Below are 25,826 nucleotides of genomic sequence, written 5' to 3'. Positions count from 1 at the left end.
GGATTTCATTCAGACCAAATGGCAAGTATGTGCGTAGTGTTAATGTTTCACTCAGTCATCCATGAACATTATTTTTTAAATGGGATTGAGATGGAAAAGAATGGATACCCCACAATTCACAAACATGCAAGATTATCTGATGCATTCTGATGCCACTTACTATAACTACTGTCCTCCTCTTTTGTCCCATCAATTGTTCCATCTGCTTGCAACTGCAAGTGGTAGCCTTGTCTGCTGTATAGTTTTGTTACTATTCCTTTAAGCTGTGGCTCTGTAAGAGAACAAGAATGAGGTTAATTTATTAAATCTGGAAGCGCCCTTGCATGTTATCAGGGTTCAAAACAAATCGTCCTTTTTTTTTTTCATTTTCAGCGATGGTGTATGAAAAACACTAGGATTAGCAGCTTAACAACTGTTCCCAGGCAGGCAAAGATCAAATCAGTGACTATAAAATCAACTGCCAAATGATTCAATGACACTTTCTATCGTAATATAGGTAACACATTCAAATCCGCTTGCAGTGAATACAAATCTTAACAGCAGGTCACTTGGCTTAGGGAGCTGTGCCCTATCTCATTTAAGATTAGAAAGGTGCTGGCAATATGTGATTTCTCAAAAGGAGCGGCAAAGGGAACTATTAAAATATGGTAAGATAATGGTAATAAAGCTCAGAGGGGCAGCCATGTTCATTTGTAACTTTAAAAAGAATGAGTGCTCCTGTGGCACCTTAGAGATTAACCAAAATATATAAAATCATGTGCTTTTGTGGGCAAAACCCACTTCATCAGATGAATGGAAGTGGAACTAACAGAAACCAATATATATATAAAACAGCAGAAGTATCTGTCAGTTATATGAGGCTAATTAAGTGGGTTGGATGTGTCCCATACATAGCTTTTGATGTGGAAATGCAAATGTTAATGGCAGGAGAAATTGGCTTTGTAATGTGCAAAACAGTTAATGTCTTTGTTTAAGTCTAGGGTAACCATGTCAAATCTGGAGATAAATTCCAATTCTGCAGACTCTCGGTAATTGGTTAGTGAAATTCCTTTGTAGAAGACTGGCTACTTTTAAATCCAAAATTGAGTGATCAGGGAAGTTAAAGCCCACTTCATCAGATTTCTGACTTATGTGTGTTACCATTTTGGATGTCTGATTTGTGTCAATTTATCCTTTGTTGTACAGACTATCCGGTGTGGCCAATATACATGGACGAGGGGCATTGCTGGCACTTGGTGGCATATACCACATTAGAGGATGTGCAGTTGTATGAGCCCCTGATATTGTGGCTTATGTAGTTAGGTCCTGGGATGGTGTCGCTTGTATAGATATGTGGCAGTGGATGAGCGTATCTGAGATGTGATGTGTGGCAAAACTGTTTACCAAATCAGTAGCCTAAATATACAGCAGCTAATATTTAAGAACAGCTAAAATTCCAATAAACAATCTAGCATGGTTTGTTGATCCAAGAACATGCAGACTCAGAAGTGAAAACCTACTCAATGAACATAGGTAATAGAGAGAAAGAAAACCCCTTTAAACTCAGCCACATGTTGAACTGCAATAAGGAAAATATATAAACGATGCTATTTCACAGATTAGAAAGAAAAAGAAAACCACACAGTTTGGCTATAAATCTGATTCATAATCATCTTCAAGTTCAATGTTTGAAAATGAAACAGACAAAACAACGTAAGATCATACTGGACTTTGACGTAAACAGCTACACAATTTGTTAGGAAGTCCGTACATTTAAATAAAGATCTCTGTATTGCATCAAGAGTAATTGCAATAAAATAAGGCTACTCCCACTGAATCCCAATGACATCTGCATTGTAGTAATTGTCACACAATTATTCTCATCAGACAGTAAAGCATTTTTAGCAGCCTGCTCCAAAGCCTTAGTTGATTCACAGATAAACAACATGGAAATATGAATTGCCATTTTCAACCCAAAGTTCCCACATCTGGGCAAATCTTAAATGGAAAGAAACAAGGGTAAATTTGTGGTGATACGTATTTTTGGATAGGATTCAAAGCAAAGCCTTATAATAGTTTGCATAAGTATATTACTTCTCATTAGCAACCTTTAATAAGTATACTGAGGGATGCATAATTCATCTACACCATCTCATTTACTATCAAACGAAACTTAACGTCCTTCTATTTTTTTGCACTGACAAAGCTCTCAGTAAATTTAGGCTCCCCTTTTCAATTAGCTACCTATTATTTGGCTGCGTGAAAAAATGTTGGCCAGTTGAATGGTAAAGGCAGCTAGATTTTAGAAAAGAAAATTACTAACAGGCTTCTGCTTCTCCCGTGTACAAAATGCCCTGGATCAGAAGACTGATTCTTCATACCTGATCTTTTACCCCTCTGTTACACACAGAATTGTGTGCGTGTATGATTTATATAAGATATTCCAAGAAAGGAACAGGGGGATAAAAGGTTATAAAGGTTTAGAAGCTGATGACTAAAGTAAATATCCAATTCTCATAAAATTAGCAAATAATAGCAGAAGGCACAGAAATTCTAGAGACCTGAAGGAGGGAAAATAGGTGATTGATCACGTAGACAGATGAACACATGATTGAAGGGGGTGTGAGAGAGAGACAGACACACATGGATACATCACCGACCCATGGGTACACATGAACGTGCATGTGAGGAAGAAGAAAAATCAATGGGGTGCGTGTGTGTGTGTGTCAGACAAATAAGTGACGTGAGGGTGTGTGAGAGACCAGCTCTGCATGTCTGTGTCCCACAAGCATTGGCAATTGCAATGCCTGCGTGTTAATTTCACCCGTTCCTTTTCCCCGGGCAGGATGCACAATACGGCTGGTGTCAAACAGAACAATAAGCAAACACGTAACCCTTGCCAACCTGGTCTCCTTCTCCGCCTTTTCTTGGAGCTGAAGAGTTTGACCCGGGAGAACACATTCAGCTTGTTCTTCTCACAGGTGCCCTTGCTCTTGCTGGGGCTGTTGACACACTTGCATGCGTTGGACTTCTCCCGCTCCCTGGCTTGTCTCTTCTGGCGAATCAGGGAGCTGGCGATTGCTGCTGCCATGGCCGCCACCGCCCCGACTCCACCGGAGGGTCAGATGCAGAGGTTCTGGGTGCCGGCTGCCAGGGGAGCAGCCAGCATGCTGCTTTTACAGTCCCCAAAATCTGGGGCACCGGATCCCACCGCTAAGCCTTGGTTTGATGCCGCCGCAGAAGCACCCACTGCCACCAGCTTTGGAGCAGAGGCGGCGCAGGTGGGATGCGTCCACCAGACCAAACCAGTATGCAACAGGGCAGCGCAAGTGGGTTTTCTCAGCAGAAGAGGCCCCCTGGTTCTGGGGCTTTTACCCCTCGCAACTTGTGGCAGGGCAAAGTTTGCAGACAGGATTCAATGTTTCTAGGGAGATCAAACAGGTCACTGACCAGGTATCCCTTGGTGCTTAGTCCAGACACTCTGGTCTCAGGCAGTCCAGGCACATCTGCTTGGCGTGAGATCAATGCAGCTTTGCCCTTTGCTTTGATTTTTCCCAGTTAACTTTCCTCTCACCTTCTCCTCCCTGAACAAATCCCAGCAAACACCTGTTAGCCTCCGGCAGGGTCTGTCTGTGGCCAGGTTTTCTGGATTCTCCCTTCCTCTTTTTCCTGGAGCAGGGATGGGAAAGCAGGCTGTGATGAAGGCACTGTACTGAGCTGCTGCTGCTGCCTGGAGCCCGGGCTGGCTGGCTCTGGATTCCTTGGGAAGCCCCCTCCCTCAGATTTCACAAGGGATGCTTCAAAGGCAGCCTCTCCTCCAGCGATGCTTTTGTTTTTTGCATTCCACTTGTAACCATTCAGCAAACCGCTCCGCTGATGCCTCCTCGCCAGCAGCACCGGTGCTGAGACTGCAGCAGCAGTAGCCTCTAGGCAGCAACCGCACTCCCTTCCTCTCACTCACAGGCACCAGGAGCTGTGCACTGGATACAGAAATCACACGACGCAGCCAGCCCCTTAGCACACACACACACCCCTTCCTCAGTGAAGGCAGCAGCCCAGGAGACCTCCCTCAGCACCTCTGTGTGTGGAGAGGGTCACAGAGCTGGAGCCTGTGGAGCAGGTAGGAGGGATGTGGCATGAGCTGAAGCATCTCCGGTCCAGCAGGGGCTGCATAGAGAGCACCTGCTCCCAAGATGGGAGCCGCCTCCCGGGGAGAGACAGACACCCAAACAAACGTGACTGGGATGAGTAATTCTCCAGCAGCACAGCCAGGGTGACCAGACGTGCCGCATGAACCACTGGGACATGGGGCAAGGAAAGGGGGTGCGATTTGTCTCTCGGACGCAGGTGGGGCAGGATTTGAGGGAGGGCAGGGAGTCTAATAGAGTAGGTTTTAAAAGCTGGGGGGGGGGGGAGTGAAGGGGGCTAAGGCCACTCCAGCCAAAGTCTCCCCCCTTATCAACCTTTCCCAGTTGGAATTGGGATCCTGGAAAGCCTCAGATACCCTGGGTCTCCCTTGTTGTTTTCACCCTCTTCTTTTGCATTATTTTCCACCATAACTACCTTGAACTCCATCTTATTCCTGGCCATTCCCAGAGACAGAAAAGCCCCGAAAGGCTGGGTGGTTGGTTTGAGGCTCAAGCAGGGTGGAGGGATGCTAGATTGGGAGGGCTGCAGAAGGTAAGAGTGGGATTGCCAGGTTGGAGGTAAGCAGGCGGGGGGGTGGAAGAAGCAGGGCCCTATGGAAGTGTGGAGGAAGGAAGGGGGTATTAGGGAAGGTTGTGAGGGCAGGAGAAGGGCTGTTGACTTGGAGGGGCAGGAAGAACATGCCGAAAGGAGGAGCTGCTAGTCCAGTGCTGGTGAAGGCTGTAGGAGCGAGTCTGTCGCAATCAGGCCGGGGATGAGTGGCAGAGCCTAGTGCCAGGAGCTCTGATCTTATTGTAGTTCATGCCCCAGCAGCCTCAGTTTGTATCTGAGTCACAGCACCTGGGAGGAAGGTTGTGAGGTCCAGTGAATGAAACAGGTGACCTGAGATCTATGTGCAACTCTGCCACTGATTTGCTCTATGATCTTGGTCATGTCACTGTCCCTCCTCCTCTCCCCCCCCCCCCCCCCGCCGTTATTGATCGAGAACCTACAGCTTGGAGCTGAAGTGAGACAAGTGCAGCGTGCAAGTAAGGCAGTTTGGGACAAAGAAGTGGATTGATCACTGGGACATTTATCCTGGATCCTTCACCACTGGCAGAGTTTCTAAACTGAGATTGGCTATTTGTCTTTCCAAAGATTTGCTGAAGCTTAGCCAGAATTACCGGCTTGGTGCAGGGAAGACAGGATGCAGGATTCCATGGCCGGGGCCGGGCAGGGGCCCAGATTGGATGATCCCATCTGGTCTCAAAATCTATGAGTTTCTAACTGCAATGAAGAGACCAGGGAGCAGGATTAGGGGAGCAGATATTTTGCTGTTACGTGGCTTGGCTGAGGATTTTGCAGGGCAGCACCGCTTCTGGCTCAGCTCAGCAAAAGCCAAGTGTGGTGGGCTGGACCTGGCCTTTGCAGCTTCCTAGAACTACGCTCCACCCCAAGAGGCAGCCATGTAATGGGAAAAGAGCAGTGAAGGTGGTTCATCCAAACCTGAAGAAAGAGGCCTCGCGGAAGCAGCTAGCCAGGTCACATAAGATGAGCTCCAGGGCCTTAGCCCGCCAGTCCCTGGCTGCAACCAGAGGAGCAAGGAAAGGGATTTCGCTCTGGTCACAGGAGGAGGGGGAGAACGTAGGGGGCAATTGCACCAGGGACCAGCAATTCAAAGGGGCCCTGGGTTCACTGCTACTGCAGCAGTGGCTGGAGTCCAGGGCCCCTTAAATCGCTGCCCACAGCAATTTAAAGGGGTGTGCTCCAGGTGAGTCTGAGGGCAGAAAGGGGCATGGCATGCTCCAGGTGGCACAGAGGAGCTGGCTGTCATGGCCCCGCCCCTTCCACCTGATGCCCCGCCCCTTCCAGAAGCACGGAGCCAGCCCCTCCATACACTTTGAGCAGGGGCCTACTGAGGCTGTCGTGTGCCTGGGGCCAGGCTGGATGAGGCCCAGAGAAGCAGCAGCAACATATTAAAATTGAGCCATACCTGGCTGCTGTTTCTAGGATGCTTGTGTTGGAGCTGGAATAATGGACGGCCCCGGAGTCCTCTCCTGGTCACAGTTGAAGTTACATGAGCCCAAAGAAGACCGGGAGCCTGAGCAAAGGGCTGAATTTAAAGAGTGAAATAGACTGGGAAACAGACTGATTGTGTGTTGGACTCATTACTACTCTGAAAAGACTCATCTGGACTTCGTGATACAGTTAGAGGGCCAAGTCAGTGAAATCCGGTCACAGTCAGCTTCAGCCTACAAGGAGTGCCGGGGGGTGAAGCCACATCCAGCCACTAGAAGGTGCGCAAGAGATGAGTGCCCTCTTTACTCCAAGAGCCCCAGTTTCAAGGGCTAACAAAACCAGGAACTGACCCTGTTTTAACAAACCCAGCTGGAAGGCCAGGACATGCCCTGGAAAGGCTGAGACTCACAGTGAACCTGGATTTATAGTCAACCTAAACCAGAAGAGCAAACCGAATGCTTCAAGGCAAAAACAAATACTTCTCCAATGTCAAACTCCTTGGCTTCCATGGACTCACAGCCCTCATCCCCTTCCTCCTTACAGAACACATTCAGGCTATGTCTACACTGCAGGAGCGCTGAGCTTGGGGCATTTGTTTTGCTAGCAAGGGGCTCTCTTTCACCTGGGCTTCCCTCTTGTTTCAGATTTGCTGAGCTCATGCAAGACGCGGGTCTTCCTCCTCTCTCAATGTGCTTCTGTGGAAGCCAGATTATCTGCTTTTCATGCCCTGATAGGGGAGCTAGTGAGTTTTTGCTACAGCACCAACCTGGAATAAAAAGAATAATGCCATGCCATTTCTTATGTTCTAATAGCTACAGTAAAATGCAATTTACAGTAACTTTGCAACTGTCACATTTATTTCCTTGACTAGAAATAGCTTGTGACACAGAAGAGAACAATTTTGTCTGCAGCAAAGCATAGCATGAGTGAAGCCTCCTTAACAGAAATGCCCATCCCTTTGTAACATTTTCAAATACTCAGTTTAGTATGAATATGTCTGAATGGAAGTAAAAACTATGCCACACATAGTTTTAGTATAGCAAAAGTATATCTTATCTATAGCCCTGCATTCCCTTCCATCTATCAGTCAGTCACCATGACTAGATGGCTTTTATCAAACACCTATCCCTGGGGTATTTATATCTTCACACTAAATGAGTTCTTCCTGGAGATGCTTAAGCTACAAAATAACTGGAGCCATTTCTAATTGAGTTTAGAAGCATTTATAACACTGACAAATTCTTAAATGAAATTATATCAACTTACAAAAATAAACTTGCCACTCACCAGTTGTACCTTCACCAGATATTTGAGATCAGATCCAGTAAAGCCAGCCAATTACATATTATTAGTAACGGGTGTCCGTACTACTAAATCATTTATTGTGAATTTTGTCTTGCTTAGCCTTTGTAAAATACCCAGAACTGGAACATGATTTTCTCAAATGTATTAATAATTTTGCAAACTTTTTCATTGATTTTGTTATTCGACAGCATGCTAGTCCAGCACCCTTGGGATCTGACTGGTGCTGAACCAGGGAATTTGCCGAATCAAGGGAGGTCAATAATTTCTAGCAGCATTACCAACACTTCCCCTGCTTACTGGGTTTGGATAAATCAGAGGGGTATATTACAGCATAGAACACTGAGAGCCAGGACTGGTGGCTGTAAAGAAACTTTATGGGACTGCAGAAAACTTGACCAAATCCATGATAAGTGGACATCCAGCTAACTAAAATCATGCTGGACCATGGATGTTGCCAGACCAGAGAGTGCCAGACTAGAAAGGTTCAACCTATACTTGATATTCAGAATGAAAAATGTGCTGTTTAGCTGGGATTGGAGTGATTGGTCATGAAGTCACATGATAATATTTTATGTTCCTGAACAGATGTGCAGAATTCTCATAATCCAGCTACTATTGAAAATGCTTGTGCAAAGCAAATTTTACTCTTGCTTTCTGTGAGCATTCTACCATACAAACTTAAAATCTGCATTCATGGTAAAGAAACCTCAAAAGGAACAACAAAACCCTTAGTGGCACAAATGTTCCTGGACCCATAACATAAATGAGGAGCAAAACCAGAATATACACATTCAGAGTTAGATTTCAACAGACATCCTCTGTTTTTGCGTGATTAATCTCTGTCATTGCCATCTTTTACAAATATGCCTTCTTTGTGCCCATAAAGACCACATTACAAGTCCCTGAGTGAGGAGGAATTTCTCTGCCCATGGGTTACATCTTTGTTAAGCAGATTGCTTCAAGTTTTTACTGACTATGATAAATATATTGCAAGCTTGTTTTATTGGTTCAGCCAGACTGATGCATATGTTCTTTCCCTTTCCCTATAAAAAGCATGCCGAAAAATTGTAATAGAATATGCCAGTTCCTTTGATTGCCTGAAGTGGTTTTCCTGAGATATTCCAAGTAATTTCTAAATGGAGAAGGCAGCTACTACCTCTGGAAGCACACATCCTCTGCATACATACAAGACACAGCCAACTATTCATCCTTAAACATCAAAAGGCAAAAGACTGGCCCCACTGAAGTCAGTGCCTAAACCGATCACTGAGTACCAGAGAACAGAACCAGAGCTAGGCGGGACACAGATTATTCCATGTTCGTACTCCACGCTTTGGAACAGCTGGGGCTGGCCACTATGAGAGACAGGTTACTGAGCTGGATGGTTCTGGGGTCTGACCAATATGTCAATTTCCATGTAATGGCAAAAAATCCCTTTGATTTCAAGAGGCCAAAGATTTTACCTACTTTTCTTCTCCTTGCAAGGACCTGTCAGGTTTCTGTTCATGAGCATTTTTAGTTTTGGAATCAAACAATTAAAACATGCTTAATTCATGCTTAGAGATGACTAGACATTGGTCAAGAGAAAGGCTGGTGCACGTTGTGTCCAACTGCCTACAAACCATGGCTGGCAGCCTATAGGAGAAGCAAAGCTTCTTGCTCTGAACTAGTATGGACAAGCGGAGCGTCTCTTACATGAAAAGGCCTGCTCTAACATGGCACCAACCCAGCGGCAGGCACTGGAGCTCTGTCCCCAATTCCTGGGGAAAGTACAAAACTTACCTTTCATGCTCCCTCTCCCTGAAGCATCTCTGCTACAGCAGGTCCCACCATGCCACGGTTTCTCCAGCGTTTGAATTTCTAGCAAGTGCCTGTGGGCAGTGCTGTCATGAAACATACTGTAAATCTTGACAATCTCCAGAGCCTTTGTAGCTTACCGGGTTGCCAGCTGTAGTCCTTGGGGCATTCGTGAATAGAGTGACTTCCTTTTTCCCCCCTACTGATCACGTAGTCTCTTCTGGCACATGAATGTCAACAGATGTGATGTAGTGTAAAATGGCATAGCAGGGTAATGCGGCTGTCAGAGGAAGGGGGATTGCTGGCTGGAGAGCTGGCACACCCAGGCTCCTTATTAAAGTGAATTTGTGATAGCTACATGGGTCCAACATGCTACTTTCATAGGGTATGTCTACACTACCACCCTAGTTCGAACTAGGGTGGTTAATATAGGCAACCGAAGTTGCAAATGAAGCCCGGGAAGTTCGAACTAGGGTGGTAGTGTAGACATACCCATAGAGAGCAGAAGGTCTCTGTGCTCAGAGTGGGCCTGAGTTTACTCCAGACAGCAGGAGCTTGTCCCAATACTCCAGCCCTGCAGGATGCAGCCAAACTTGAACACAAAGCTATTTTCTCTTGCTCGGCAGATGCGCAGCGGAGTGCTGGTTTATGGCAAGGCGCTCGGGAGGATGAACTGGACCCGTCTTTCAGATGACAAGTTCCTCAGAACAGGGCTTGTCTCATTCCAAGCACATTGTCGATGCTCTGCAAAGGCTACAGAAAGGCGCCTTAACAGTACGTATTAGCTGAGTGGGCAGATGCTGGGCTAGTGCAGGCTGCATGGGAACATCACCCAGGAAGAGCCCACCAGCTAGATTCTGATCCAAATGCAGCATTAGCAGGGGTTCCTGGGCTCAGCTGCACCCTCAGCAATCGTGAAACCAAGGGTATGAAGAAGCCCTGCACCACGCTGGGGGCCCAAATGTCAAAATCTGCCATAAGTGCCAGGCCCGCCCCACATGCCCTGTCTCTAGGCAGCAGGGATGTGGGGACAGGGTGCTGGGCTCAGAGCCGGGAGCAACAGAGTCTGGATGTTGCCTCCCACAACACCTTGAGTAACAAGGACTAGTCCTTCAGCGCTTATGTGGACCAGAGTGGGTTCTACTCCAAGGCCTTGCTGGACTGTTCTCCTCACCTGACCCTCTCCGGGGTTCTTGTTATAGCGTGCCATTGGTTTAGTTTCATACCACAGTTACAGGAGAGTTTAGCAAAGGGCCTCACTCATTTGAGAGGCTACCACTGCCACTGTTGTGCTCTCATTTACACTGGTAGAAATCCAGAATTACTCTGCTAAAGCAAAGAGAATTCTCTGCAGTGGAAAACCTCAGAACCTGCTGCCACGGGAGGATCCTATTCTAGTTGGGAATGTCAGTTCAGCAGCACGTCATGAATTTCCTCTTTTCTGGCCAAGACAGAAAACCTAACGAGAGTTTCAGAAGCAAAACTAGGAGGCCCTGTTCTGACTCCCTTATTCCCAGAGAGCAGAATCTTCTGCCTTGAAAAACAACGAGTAGTCCTGTGGCACTTTAGAGGCTAACAAAAATATAGAGATAAGCTCACTGAGACTTCTTCTTTGAGTGATGTATTGAATTCACAGATCTCGCCTGGACTGAAATGGATGGTTCTATTCATGGAGCAAAGTATTTGGTGGATATAGGGTGGCGGAGTTGGGATCCAAGGAAGGACTAGGATTTGCCAGAGAGCGGAAAGGCTTATTGTGAGGCACACTTTTGCCTTGTAGATACCGTGAAAATGCAGCCAGCGCTGCAGCTGGACAGCAGCACTGCAGAATCGGAAACACAATGGCTCTGAAGCTTACTGCCCATGCAGGCCCCAAGCAGTAAAACCACTTACCTCTTGCTGCTGGATAAGGACCACTTGATAGTGGCCTCTTGTTGGCCATTAGATAGTGACTTAATTATCCACACTGACCTGTTACCCTGCCCCCTGTGGAGAAAGATTTCTGTCAAATGGAGACTCTTCTGGAGGTCTCTTTTGATGGGAGGGCTATGAAGGGCTCAGTGGGAGCTCATGTAAATCAGTCTCCTGACAGGGCCTGCAACAAGTGCATAAGCCTATGAGACCCAATTGGGCCCAGTTATTAAGAAACACTAATGTGAGTTAGACTTCAATACCATTTTCGGCAAGACACTGATTTTACTTTGTGCTGGCCCCAAGTCAGAAACGTAAAATGACTCTGAGCCTTCAAGGTCCAAGTCAGATTAATCAGTTAAGCCTGCATTTTGGTTTGCACAGGATTTCTTGTAACCCAATGCTGCAAGTCATTTGTCCATTGTGAAGTGGACTTTGTTTATTTGAGGGTGCCCATGTACATCATTCTATTTTTTTTTTACACAAAAATGCAGCCTACATGCTATGCTGCCTGTTACAGTCTTGCCCCATAATAACCGAAAAAAAGTAATTCTGCAGCAGCAATGCAATCATGTCATTTGCAGCCACTTTGTGCACGGTTCCCCTTAACTCTGTCCTCAAATCAGCCCCTCTCCCAGTGATTAAGCTCTCCCCACGTCCTGGGATAGGAGCGTAAAAGGGTTCTTGCTCCTTCCCATATTGCAGAGTGATGGCTCATTGGCACTACCTCGCCCAGTCTCTTAGGGTACGTCTACACTACAGCGCTAGTTCGAACTAACTTAGTTCGAATTAGTTAATTCGAACTAAGCTAGTTCGAACTAACGCATCTAGAACTAAAAACTAGTTCGAACTAGCGTTTTGCTAGTTCGAACTAGTAAGTCCACATTGAGTGGACTCTGAACAGGGCTTAATGATGGCCGGAAGCAGTGCCGGCAGGGCATAAAAGGAGGACTTAGAGCATGGAGATACTGTCTCAGGCTAGCCGAGGGCTGCGCTTAAAGGGTCCCGACCCCCACCCCGGACACACAGTTCTAAGGGGTGCCCCGCTTGCAAAGAAGTTCTGGCTTGGAGTGCCCTGAGTGCCCACACTGGGCACATCACACCACACGGCCATCAGCCCGGCTGCACTTGCCGCAGGCTGCCATCTGGGGAGAGGGAGTAATTGGGGGGCTGCAGGAGAGCTTCCACCCCCAGAAGCCCGTAGAGCCAGCCCAGTCCTCCCCATCGGGGGCTCGTACCCCATTCCTCCCTCACCTCCTTCCACTTGCCCTTCCCTAGCCCCCCTTCTTATTGATGTACAAAATAAAGATAACGTTTCTTCCAACATTGACTCTGTCTTTATTGAAAAAAACTGGGGGAGACTGGGAAAAGGAGGTGGGAGAGGGGAAGAGAAAGGCTGGGAGAGGGGAGGGCAACTAACATGATCAGGGGTTGGGAACAGGTCCCAGATGAAGAGAGGCTACAGAGACTGGGACTGTTCAGCTTAGAAAAGAGGAGACGGAGGGGGGACAGGATAGAGGTCTCTAAAAGCAGGGGTTGGGTGGAGAGGGTGCATTCAGAAAAGTTCTTCCTGAGTTCCCATAAAGAAGGACTAGAGGACACCAAAGGAAAGGAATGGGTAGCAGGCTTGAAACTAGTAAGAGAAAGTTGTTCTTCTTCCCAAAGCAAATAGTTAACCTGTGGAACTCCTTGCTGCAGGAGGCTGTGAAGGCTACAACTAGAACAGAGTTTAAAGGGAAGTGAGATCAAGTCATGGAGGTTGGGTCCATGGAGTCCTATTAGCCAGAGGGTAGGAGTGGTGTCCCTGCCCAAAGTTTGTGGAAGGCTGGAGAGGGATGGCACGAGACAAATGGCTTGGTCATTGTCTTCGGTCCATCCCCTCCAGGGTCCCTAGGGTTGGCCGCTGTTGGCAGACAGGCTACTGGGCTAGATGGACCTTTGGTCTGACCCAGTACGGCCATTGTAAGCTCAGGGCTCAGTGTCGGGGGTCTCAGTGGACCCCCTTGATTTTCATGCACACCTGGTCCTGGGTGGCCAGGCTGGCAGCTCTCCTGCCCTAGCCGGCCACTTTCCTGTGCCTAGTGCGGAGATCGTGGACGAGGTCCACGATGTCCGCACTAGCCCAGGAAGGTGCCCGCCTCTTGCGGTCCAGGGCAAGCTCCCGGGAGCCGCCAGCCTGGTCCCGGCAAGAGGGGGTGGGCTGGGGGGCATCGGGTGGGTGGCTCTGTGCCGTGCCAGGTGCAGGGTCTGCTAGCTGGGTGCTGGCAGGCTTGCACCTGGCACGGGCACCGTAGCCAGCCCGTGCCCCTTTAAGGGGTCCGGGGCCGGGAGGGGGGCATAGAGTTTCCCTGGTGTTGGCCAGAGTGGCCACCAGGGAAACCTGGGGAGGGCTAGCCTCCCACTAGTTCGAACTAAAGGGCTACACAGCCCTTAGTTCGAACTAGCTAGTTCGAACTAGGCGTTAGTCCTCGTAAAATGAGGTTTACCTAGTTCGAACTAAGCGCTCCGCTAGTTCGATTCAAATTCGAACTAGCGGAGCGCTAGTGTAGGAAAGTTAGTTCGAACTAACGTCCGTTAGTTCGAACTAACTTTCTAGTGTAGACATACCCTTATACTTCTGCTGAACACGGCTCTTAGTGTGGGGACTCTGGTTCTGATCCATCAAGGCACGTAAGAACATGCTTAACTTCAGTTGGACAATTCGCACGCTTAATGTTAAGCCCATGTTAAGCCCCTGAGCATGGCTGGCTTGGGGCGTAGGTGTGCAGATACCCTCTGGAACATTTTCAAAGCCTCACTCTGCTTTTCCCCCAGAACTATCTGTCATCGAAGATGCCATCTTGGTCCAAAAACTGCGAACTGGCTGTGCACCATAAGAGACCTGACATGTTTGAAAAAGGAGGGCATTTCGGGGGGGGGGGTGAGAATGCATTTTGCCTCTGTTAAGCAACCATATTCAATCATCCCATATTCCCAAAATACCTGTATGGGTAGCTTCCCCATCCAGTGCATCTCCTAAAGGCAAGGTCATGAGGCAGATACTACTGATCAACTGAATACTCCACGAAATCCATACTTAAAGCCCTAGAATACCCAGCCCTCTGGACTCTATCTGTCTCTAGACACCCGATTTGGGTTGGTACTTGTGACAGGTTCTGTAAAGGGACCACTCAGAGAAAAAGAAACACACTGTACTTACACTACTGCATGCTGGGAACACACTTCTTTCATAGCAAACAGAAAGGGGGAGAGGGGAGAAAACTCCCCCTAACTAAGCAGGATGGAACAGAGGAACAGAAAATGGCTCCACCCTCTATTACACTAAGTAACCCAGTACACTATTGATGACCACTTTACGACAGTTAGGGTGTGTCTACACTGCAGCGGTACTTCGAGATATCTAGCATTATTCTGAAATAGCAATTAGAGCGTCTACACAGACATTCTGTTATTTTGAAATAATTTTGAAATAATGGACGGCTCGTTCCGAAATCTGCAAACCTCATTTTACAAGGAATAATGCCTATTCCGAAATAGCTATTTCAAAATAAGGCGTGTGTGGACGCTCCACTGCTGCTATTTCGAAATAGCCCGTCACCAGGGCCATTCTAAATTATTCCTCCCCAGTGCCTCCTGGGGCTCTAAATCGAGATAGCACATCTACATTAGGAAAGCCTGCCTCAGACTAATTTTGAGGCTTCCCTGCAGTGTAGACGTGCTATTTCAAAATAAGCTATTTCGGAGTAACTATTCTGGAATTGCTTATTTCAAAATAAGTGAGCAGCGTAGCTGCACCCCTAAAGACCTGCTCCCACATGTCTCATAAAAAGCCTGCCACAATGCATCCATTCTCCTCCCACAAAACCACAAAAGCCTATAGACTCACCTCTCAGCAGAACAACACTCAGAAGCACAGATGCAAATGATGGAGTATGATCAATGAAATATTTATATCTCTGCATGGAGCCAAGCAAGAAGAACAGTCTAGGAACCATGGTCATTTTTCCCACCCAAAGAAATGTTGTTATATGACAAAACCCCATGAACAATTCCTCCCAGGCACCAAGCAAGAGTCGTGGGTAGCATCACATGGCCAATTGGATGCTTTGCTGCTTTTTTTACTCTTGACATTGCTGCAGATAAACTCACTGGGATGGCTCTAAGAAGGGGCCTTTCTTCTATCATCATTGTCCTCCTACTTACATCCACATTACTGCTGTGACATTCCACAACCATGCTCCCCACTTTGTTCAGAAGATACTTGCTCATTTGGCCCTGGCTGTAATATCTGGTTCCTGGATTACTGAAGCAGGAGCTGGTATTTTGGTGGTGTCTGGTACCTTTTTCCTAGTGTTGGACCTTAATTACTGGTGCCAAGGATCCAGACTTATGGATCACCTTTTTTTCCAGCCAGCGTTAGTTATACAGTCTGAATGGGTGTCTGAATACAAGCTGGACCCTCTAGGCCACAAACAGGGCACACTGGTCTCTTTTCTCTGTTTTGTTCCCCTTGTTCTGTGGATTCAGATCTTAAGTTGTGTTGATCCAACACCTTTCACGAATATTCAGTTCTCTCCCTCACCGTGATGTGGCGATATCTGTGCAACTAAGTGAAGAACTGCATGCTAAGTGTCTTCAACTGCTTCACCAGCACTCTGCCCTCAATTTCATCTCAGCTAGGGCTATTTCTAACCATTCAAACCCCAGAGCTGCTCCAATCAGCTGGCATTTATAAAAAAGCAAGCCACAGCCATAAACGGCTCAAAATGTAGAAAATTGTACTTCTTTCCCTGCAAAACTGCAATGGAATGAGGGCCAGGGGATCAATATTGAATCCCGGACTAACAACACGTTGAAAGTCTAATACCTCATGGACAAGCTGGACTAGAAATGGCTTCTTTTGCCATTGGAGAAAATTTGGAAATCCTTCCTTTCAAATGGATACATGGATTTTGTTCTTGCTCTTGTGGACTGTCAAATACAGCCAGAACATTACGATGGGCAAACAAAGCTATTTTTGAGGATTCTAAACTTCATTGGCTGTATTTTCTCTCTCCCTAAAGTCTATATCAATTGACCCTGAGTGATATATTATCTCCTGGTTTTTTCCCCTCAGGTTGAAGGGTACAATATAGCAATACAATGAAATAAAACCTTCTTCAAAAACTCTTGTAAAATATTTTTTTGCTGTAAAATAAGTGGCACAAACAAAATACAGTTACCTAGTATGGTATAAAATTCTTCGTGGCACTTATTTGGTACGCTGTGACTTATTGGTATGATGGCTTTGTCAGACAGCCACCCTGAAGTTATGCTGAAAAAACCTTCCAAACCACGATATACATTAAATGTTTTCACTCTCTTTATATATTATAGCAGGGGTGCCAAGATTTTGGCAAGAGGTCAAGGAGCGCATTTTTACCAACGTGGTTTGGAGTCTGGGACAGATGTTGGGTGCAGAAGGGAACTTGGGGTAGGGGACTAGAATGCAGGAGGGGGTGTGGCATCTGTGAGGGAGTTTGGGTGAAGGAGGGAGTTGTGATCTGTAGCAGAGTCTTGGGGTGCAGAGTCCAGAAGGAGGTATGGATGCAGGACAGGATTCTGGCCTGTGGGGAGGGGCTCTAGCAGGGAGTGCAGGGTATGGTAGGGAGTTGTGACCTGGGAGAAAGGGGGAAAGGGGATACAGAGGGTTTGGGTGATGGCCTGGAACAGGTAGTTGGGTGGGGGAGGAGAGGAATGGGTGTGTGTGTCAGAGGCAGGCTCTGGCTGGGAGGCACTTACCTAGGTGGCTCCTAGTCAGTAGCCCTGCAGGAACCCAAGCTGCAGTCGTGAAGAAACTGAGCACAAAAAAACTGAGCACACTCATGCTCTGAATTATTTAAAAGTTTGTCTGCTTGATCATACTTTGAAAACTAGGAATAACCCCATCCATGCTACAGATCTGGAATCCCATAATTAAGTGTCTCCCAATTTTATTTGGCCATGGAACCCTTTTAAACTCAAAATAATTTTACAGAATCCCCAATAATTTTGCTATCAATAATTTAAATTCTGTGTGTAGATACTATAAACTTGTCATATTATTATTATCGACCTAAGTATTATTGTTATGTAAATATATAGATTGATCTATCACAGTCAATTTATATTTGTGTCTGTTAAATTTTTAAATACAAGAAATCACACGACTATACTGAAGTAAAGTATTCTCAAAGCACTGCATGCACACTCCCATACAAGCAACTGGTTTGACAACTGAAGCTTCGACTTTGTCCAGCATGGTGCTAGTATATTCGTATTCAGTCACCCACGTGATCCACGCTCCCGGAGAGTGAGTACGGGGATTTAACAGGCGATCGCACCACTGATTGACTGCGCGCTCAGCGCTGAGTAGTGACATCATCATCCCCACTCTCTGGCTAAGCTGGTTTTACACTTATCGTGGCAAACACAAATGAAAATAGTTTTCAATAAAATTCATAAATATTAAATATTATTTTTTTAATAATAAAATGTTACTGTAATGGAATGTTCTCGCGGAACCCTTATTTTCACTTCCAGAATCCTGGGGTTCCACAGAACACCATTTGGGAAACACTGCCATCGTTTATGAATACAAATGGCAAGATCCCAGGAAACTGTGCATCCCCTAGGCCAGGCAGATGATGATGTCCCAACTCGAATATTTACAAGTTGCTGAAAGACCAGGATGAGAGTCTAAGTACTTGTCCACCCACAAGTTCTATAGACGAAGGCCTGCAATTGATTTTGCACTGGATGAGTAGTGCACTCTCAGGGAGGCCTGCTGAAGTCCATGGCCCAAGGAAATGCACACATAGTTCGCCTTGCAGCATCAAGGCCTAAATTGTGACTTGTAGGATCATAATATCTATCATATTATTAGCACAGGACCCCATGTACAAACACAGAACAAAGAGACAGCCTCAGCCCCAAACTTACAGTCTAAGGGTTCTTCTGAAAAAACTTCAATTACGTCCATACTGCAATCGCATTCTTTCGAAAAAAAATCAAGAGAACTGAGGGGTTTTTCTGACATTGATAAACTTCTTTCTACGAGGAAGAAGAATTTTTCCGAAAGAGCTCATTCAGAAAAGGCGTGTGTGGACAGGGAAGAGGGAGTTCTTTCACAAGAAGAGGAAAGAGGTAAAAGCACAGGTGCCCTATTGGCCATTCCATCCATAGTAATCACAGCTTATATGCGAGATAGCATCCATTCAGTGTGGACGCTATCTGTTGAGAAAACAGATTGCTTTTTCAATGCACTTTCATGGTGTAGACACATTTTCTGAAGAAGTTTTTTCTGAAGATCTTTTCTGGAAAAGCTTCTTCTGAAAGAAGTCTGCAATCTAGACATAGCCTAAATTTAAGACAATAGATAACAAATGGATATAGACAGTCAAGGAGGCACAATGAGACAATATTGGCCAGCATGATAGACAGTGGTCACAGCACATCAGTAGCCTTACTGTTGTCAAGATGACTAAAAGGTATGATTTTCAGAGGTACTTGGCACCAACCACTCCCATCGGCTATCAATGAAGCTGCCTAACACCTATGAAAATAAGTCTCAAATTTCATAATTATGGGACATTTTAAACATAAGCTGGAACTGGTTTTCTTCCTCTCTCTCCATTTAGACTTGCAAATACAATCCAGACGTGCAAAGAATACATTTCAGCCACAACTGAGACTGTTGCTGAGGAATACCAATGGCATGAAATCCAGAGCTGAGGCTGTAATTCCATGGAGAAGTTTCAGTCTCATCTAGTACTTTCTTTTCTCTCTCCCTCTTTCACAGCTGTGTTATATGTAACATGTTTTGATCAGGTTTTGACCCTTAATGCTGAATTTATTGATGATTACTGCTTTAAATCTGATTCTTAATAAATGGTGCTGATCCAAAAATCTTGCCACTGACTTCAGTGGGCTTTCAATGAAACCCACAGTTTCTCACCACTGAATCATCCTACATAACAATAAAATGTAAACAGTTCTGAAATAAACAAGTAAGAAAAACGCCCATCACGTTCAGTAAAAAAAACCCAGATGCATCAAGTTACTGACAAAACCAGAAACAACAGGGACACCTAGAGTCCATTCCTGCCATTGCCACCACAAGGTCATTGAAATTTCCTATTCCATTTTAACATCCATTTCTGGTGATACTTAATTGCAGCAGATTTATATAGTACCTAAAGATGTAATCAACAGCAAAGGTGTGTGATCTGGAAAATGGGCAGCTCAAATAGGAAGTAAGCATTGTTGGGTTTTATATTTAATCCAAAACCAGTTTAGATTTTCTTCATACAAAAGCTATCCCATTAAAGTCTTAACTTCAAATTAATAGATCTATACAATACTTTCACCTTGGATATAATACTTGATCTGAATTAAAATTGCTGCATGTAAGTAGAAAAATACTTATCAACTCCAATTAAAACCATTTTGTTATCTAATCAAATTAATCATAAGGATAATATTTACCAGAGGATTTAGTAGGGATTTATCCTCTGTCCATGGTGCTGACCAGTTTATCTGCAGATCCAGGCATAAGATTATACGATATCTAAGGTTTAACTCCAAAGCCAGTTGAAATCAATGGCCTTACATGGACTTCTGTGGGCTTTGAAATCAGACCCTATGGGCCAAATCCTACTAATCTTAAAGGAAAGGTTTACAGTAACTACTGTGGGAGTAACTAAAGAAAAAATTGGTTTGTAATTTTGAACAGGCATTAATTTAAAAAGTTTTGTCTTTATAACTCATCACTGACATTTATATCATGCCTATTAGAGCTGGAAAACGTTTAAAAACCCAGAGATTTGGAAAGCACTTTAATTGTTTAAAGAGCATTATATTTTTACAACTTTTTTGAATTCAAGGGAATTTATTAGAAGTTTAATACTTGAATCAAAGGTGAGAGGTAACATTTGATCATTAAAAAAATGTGCTTAGTTATTTCAGATTGGTTGGTTTTCTCTCCATATTTATATTTACCATGTGAATTTCACTGAGCAGTAATGTGGCGGTTGCATGTCACTTAGAAATAAATAGGATTATTTCTCAAATAAAGAATTTATACCCACCCAATAAAACAGTACAGTTAAAAACCTTATATATTGCTTGTGATTCTAGAGGCTTTTTTCAGGATGTCTTAGGTTTGTTTTTCTCCGTCAGCTGTAGGGCGCTGGTTCTGTCAATAATTTGATCATTTCACATAGCGAAGGAGAACAACACATTTTCAAAATTAAATGAATGTTAGTTATCTCCTCATGAATTAGCCTTTACATAAGTCATTTGCAACAGAATAACTGTGTTAAAATGCATTGTTGCCTACATTTTCATATTTAATGTTTAAAAAAGCAGTTGCACTGTTTCCCTAAGCTGACATTAGATGCAGTATCCCCATATAATAGGAATTACAACAGATGGTGAACGAGTACCCATATTTTATTTAAAGAAAAAATTATCCTTAAACATCACAAGAAGTTCACATGCACTAGTTAAAGGCCAGTAAATAAACTCATGCTACATTTGTTTGAATATTGCAGTTAAAACAGGAACAACTTGCCGTTTTAGCAATATGTAATGATACTAGCTACCATTTAAATCAGTATGGATTAACCATAATGATTGTTTCTTCATTTTACAAAAGCGTATTTACACAGTAATGAAAAAAACTGATGGAAAAGAGAAAAGCAACTGAATGATTTGAATATATGTTATTCCATAAAACCTCCATCCACTTCCTTATCGTGGTTACAGAAGGATTAGTTATCAGGAAAAAGCCTTCCAGTTTATTCCTCTAAAAATATTGTTTAAATACATCTTACCTGAATAAGACTTTCTTAATCCCAAAGCCATGATTCCTTACAAGCTGATCCTACCCAGACAGTTGCCGTCTACATTTGGAGCAGACACAGAGAGAGTAGACCAGAGAAAGTTTAAGGCACATTTAAAGTATTCTCTAAGGTACCGGCCAGAAGCATCAATCCCATACTCGCGGTATAAGGAGATCATTAATGGGCATTAGTGACAGACCATTATGACTTTCAGAGCTCATGAAAGATTCATAATGTAACAGTATTGTTCTGGCAAAGTCTAACCATTTCTTGGACAAACACATGGCTCTATGCTATTTACCTAAACGTATTATTTTCGAGTGTAAAATTTTATTTTCTGTCTTCTAGAATTACAAAAAAGGACTGTAACAGGATTCTACAGGGCATTAAGCCTGCCTTAGGAGTCTGCTACTTGGCTTGGTTGATGCCTTTTTTTGTAAAGCAGATTGCAATATGAATAGCTCCACGTTGGCTTTTGTGATGTTGAAAATACATTGTTCTTTCTTAAAGCTGAATTATTGATGACCAGTAAATGCTACAAGTGTAGAAAGCATTTACAAGAATAACATTTGCTAACTAGCCGGTGATAATTACTGTGTACATACACCACTTGACATTTTTAGCCCAGCCTTTTAAAAATCCAGAAAGACAGGTTTTTTATTTACCTTTAAAACAGAGTGGAAAACAATGAACAATTCTAGTTGTGTCCACAAATAGCATCTTCAGAATGTTGTAGTAGAAAGTGGAGCACAATGTACGAGCTGGTTCTGAAGAGAACATAAGAACGGCCAGACTGGGTCAGACCAAGGTCCATCTAGCTCAGTCTCCAGTCTCCTGACAGGGGCCAGTGCCAGCTACCCCAGAAGGAATGAACAGAACAGGTAATCATAACGTGATCCACCCCTTGTCACCCATTCCCAGCTTCTGGCAAACAGAAGCTAGCAAAACCATCCCTGCCCATCCTGGCTAACAGCCATTGATGGATCTATCCTCCGTGAACTTTAGTTCTTTTTTGAACCCTGTTATAGTCTTGATCTTTGCTAAATCCTCTGGCAAGGAGTTCCACAGGTTGAGCTGCGTTGTGTGAAAAAAAGGCTTCCCTTTTGTTTGCTGCCTATTCATTTTATTTGGTGACCCCCTGGTTCTCAATCTATGAGAAGAGATGGTACCGTAAATTCAGAATGCATCCCCATGAACTGAGGCAGGAATCTGAATACTCGTTGAAGCCCGTTTGCTAAATACTTCAGCACGTACGTAAGTTCACCCTGTTCAGCAAACAATTTAAGCCCATGCTTACATCCCATTAAAGTCAATGAGACTTAAGTGCTTTTTTTTTAGGGTACCATTTTCAATAGCATCTAAGTGACTAATGGAGTCTAAATCACATTTGCAAATGTGAAAATTGACTGGTCCTGAGACTTAAGCTACTGAGGGCCGAAGGGTACATCTCCGCTGCAGCTGGGAGCATGACTGGCAGCTCACCTAGATGGTCTATGCCAGCTGTACTCTAGCTAGCTTGCTAAACATCAAAGGGAAGACACCCGGGCAATGACATGAGTACCAAGTGGGTCAGGCAGGCTTGTGCAGCCTATGCTGCAGCCTGCACTGGAGCATCCTCCCTTCTATTTTTAGTGAGCTGATTAGTGATGTTCAGGGCTGCTGACAGGGGTGAGGGAGAAGGGAGAAATTGCCCAGGCACCTAGCAATTCAAAAGGGCCCAGGGCTCCTTGCCTTTTAAATGGCTGCACAGCATGGTTCAGATGGCACTAAGGGCTGGCTGGGGGCAGAGGGGTATGATCTGGGTGGCACTGAGGGCTGGCTGCCCCCACCCTGTCCTTTCTGCCTAGGGCCCTGCCCCTTCTGAGAGACACTCCCCCCACCTTGATCAGGGGCCTGGCAATTCTGTTGGCCCACCTCTATACAAGCTCTCTCTCTTGCACCCCAGCTGCAACAGAGGCCTACTCTAAGCCACTGTTGAAAAAGGGGCTTCAGCACTTCAAATCATGTAGCTCTTTTTAAATGTTTACTTTTACTGAATTTGTGCCTGAAGGTCAGAGCTGGACAAACCATTCCTTGTTGTTACGGGGAAGCCGATCCCCGCACTCAGCCTGACCGGCCGGCGGGCACCAGCAGCGGGGAAGGGCCGGAAGCGGCCAGAACGAGCGCCCGGGGGACCGCGGGGGAGAGCCGAGTCCCGGCCAAACCCAGCCGCCTTTCAGGGGCCGCTCAGGGTGGGAGCGCCACGGATGCTGCAGACAGCCCCGGGCCAACTGCCTGCGCAGCCGCAGACATCCAGGAGGCCGGGCGGGCAGGCACTAGGGCCCAGGAGGCGGGCTCGGACGGAGGGGCGTAGGAGGGCGGGACGCCGCCCAGGACGCCCAAAAGGGCGAACGCAGGAGTCAGGGCGGGGGGAGAGAGTGGGGACTGGCTGTGCTCTCAAACCCCACAGGTAGCGGCGAGACGCTTGGAGGAGGGACGGCTCAGCAGGCCCCAGCCCACCAAAGCAAAGCCGCGGCCAGCAGTGGGCAGAGCGGAAGGGACAGACGGAGCCATGTGGCAACCGGTGCCCAACCCAGACGAGCCCGGAGCAGGTTGCTGTGGAGCCCGGGAGCCCCAGGAGAGGCTGGCGGAGTGACCGGCGAACGGAGGACGGCTAGCATGAGCCATGAACGGACAGGGAAAGACTGAGCAAGCGGGGGAGCAGGAGGGCGGGGCTGTCCCCTCCCGTTACACTTGTCAATAGCTTAGCCCCGTCACTTCCCTTGTTTGTAGTCACTGTATGTTCATTTGTTGATTCAGAGTTCTACTGATGTTCACCAGTGTTTCATAGATGCCCAGGCCAGAGGGGAAATTGTCATCATTTAGTCTGACCTGTAGAGGACAGGCCATAGTGTAACGTGTATGGATCTGGGACCTCTGGAGCTTAGTACGTGAGCCTCTACTGGCTGAGCTAAAAACCAGCTGATTCTCAGCTAAGGCTGTAGAGCAGACTCATTCTCTCTCTGTAAGTAGTCTCAGTGCCACTGCATGGGACAATGATCCACACCCAGTAGGCGTATGGGTTACAATAGCACCTCTTCAAAATAATTCCTCACACACTCTCTTCCCAAAAGGCAGTTTTTTAAATCTATTAATTATGGCCTCTCTTCTCTCCAATTTATCTACATCCTTCTTCACTGAAGAGAAGTGTGTCAAAGGCCAATGAGTGGTTTGCACACCCCACTGGACTAGTCGCTGCTCGTTATACAGGATGTGTGACGGGTCACCTCGGATTGGTTCACCTCTTTGACAACACAACAAACATTTGAGACAGAAAAATTACTGAATGACCATAACAAAATTCTCTTAGAAATTGCATGAACAAAAACATCACCTACATGCATATTCATGATCAGACTTTTGACCTGCACCAATTCCTAATCAGTGATCTACTGGTGATAGGTTGTATCTCAGCATACCAATTACCGTAACATAACCAATCCTCTAGAATGGCATCATCTACCTCTCTGCAACACATGTTAGCATAAATATAATTTGCAAACTAGTGGTGGTTCACCAGGGTTAATCCCTGGCAGGCTGCCGCTACAAAATTTACCTGCACGGCTGCAGGCACTGGTGATCGCAGTTCCCGTTAGACAGGAATGGCAATTACTGGTACCTGAGGCCATGCAGGTAAATATAGCAGTGGATTCCATCAGGGTCTAACTGACGGACCAGATCCAGCCCGTGGGCGAGTATTTGCCCACCCCTGCTGTAAACCAATTATTTCTTACATACGCCAGTCAATACTTCCCCCTTCTTTCAAAGCCCATGTGCATTTGTAACAGCTACCCCATGAAATTTAATCTGTCCACATTAAAATTTAAAACTTAGTCACTATCCCCTGCAGTCACTACCCAAGATGGTTTAAAACGGCCACAATTTGTAATGAGTCTATAATAAATAATTGTGCATGATGTATTATAAACATAACCTTTGCTCAATTGTTTTTAAGGCGACCTTATACATTCATTGCACAGCAGCATGGTTTCCTGTTCTATTAATAATAGAAAAATAAATTTTCCTTCCATTGTTTATTCTTTGTTGTTGGTTTTTTGACCTTTTTGCTTTTGCTAAGCACACTGAGTACATCTAAGAGACCACACACCAGATCTCAGTTGTGTAAAAGGGAACAGCTCCACTGAGGCCAAAAGGTTATGTTGTTTAACACCAGCTATGATCTGGCATAAGATCTGTGGTGTTGGGTCAATTTAAAACATCAGCACTGAATTGTGTGGGTGTACCCCTGGCAGCTAAAAGGTCACAATGTATTTAAAGAAAATAGCCATTTTATTTCTTTCTTAAGGAATCAATACAAATCAAATGATGATATTCAGTGAAACACTCATCGGCTGCTACCAAATTGCAGAATCTTCAGAGAAGTGCTCCTAACTCCCATAGGCTTCTGTGGGCATTAGAGCCCTAATGGCATTGCACTACGCCAACATGCAGGAGGCTGAGGCTGGAACCAGAGTCTTGTTTTTCAAGCCAGAGCTATCAGAGTCTAGAAAGGTTGGGATGGCAGCAGCTTCAGACCCTGAGTGTTTTGCATCACTTTCTACTGTAGACACAGAGGCTACGTCTAGACTAGCAAGATTTTGCGCAAATACTTTTAACAGAAAAGTTTTTCCATTAAAGTATTTGCACAAGACAGCATCTATATTGGCATGTACCTTTGCGCAAAAGATTTGCTTTTGCGCAAAAGCATCCGTGCCAGTGTAGACGCTCTCTTGTGCAAGAAAGCTCCGATGGCCATTTTAGCCATCAGGCTTTCTTGCGCAAGAAATT

General features: G+C 45.4%; 1 protein-coding gene across 6 annotated transcripts in view; it reads right to left on the bottom strand.

Moving 5' to 3' along the window:
- Positions 1–25,826, bottom strand: part of FGF13 (fibroblast growth factor 13) — a 412,871-nt gene that overhangs the window by 98,078 nt on the left and 288,967 nt on the right. For 4 of the 6 annotated variants that reach the window (XM_075941056.2, XM_075941052.2, XM_075941053.2 and 1 more), the window contains one exon: positions 161–271. In XM_075941056.2, the coding sequence (XP_075797171.1) occupies positions 161–271 (111 nt within the window). Of the gene's footprint in view, positions 1–160; positions 272–2,883; positions 3,280–20,990; positions 21,072–25,826 lie in introns of those variants that run through there. The other 2 variants (XM_006115450.5, XM_006115447.5) reach the window with 2 other exon arrangements.

The sequence above is a fragment of the Pelodiscus sinensis genome, chromosome 13, assembly GCF_052426305.1.
Source record: "Pelodiscus sinensis isolate ZL-2025 chromosome 13, ASM5242630v1, whole genome shotgun sequence".
In the NCBI taxonomy this organism is placed as follows: domain Eukaryota; kingdom Metazoa; phylum Chordata; order Testudines; family Trionychidae; genus Pelodiscus; species Pelodiscus sinensis.
Note: the sequence above shows the minus strand (reverse complement) of the source record. Positions and strands in the feature narration are given on the sequence as shown.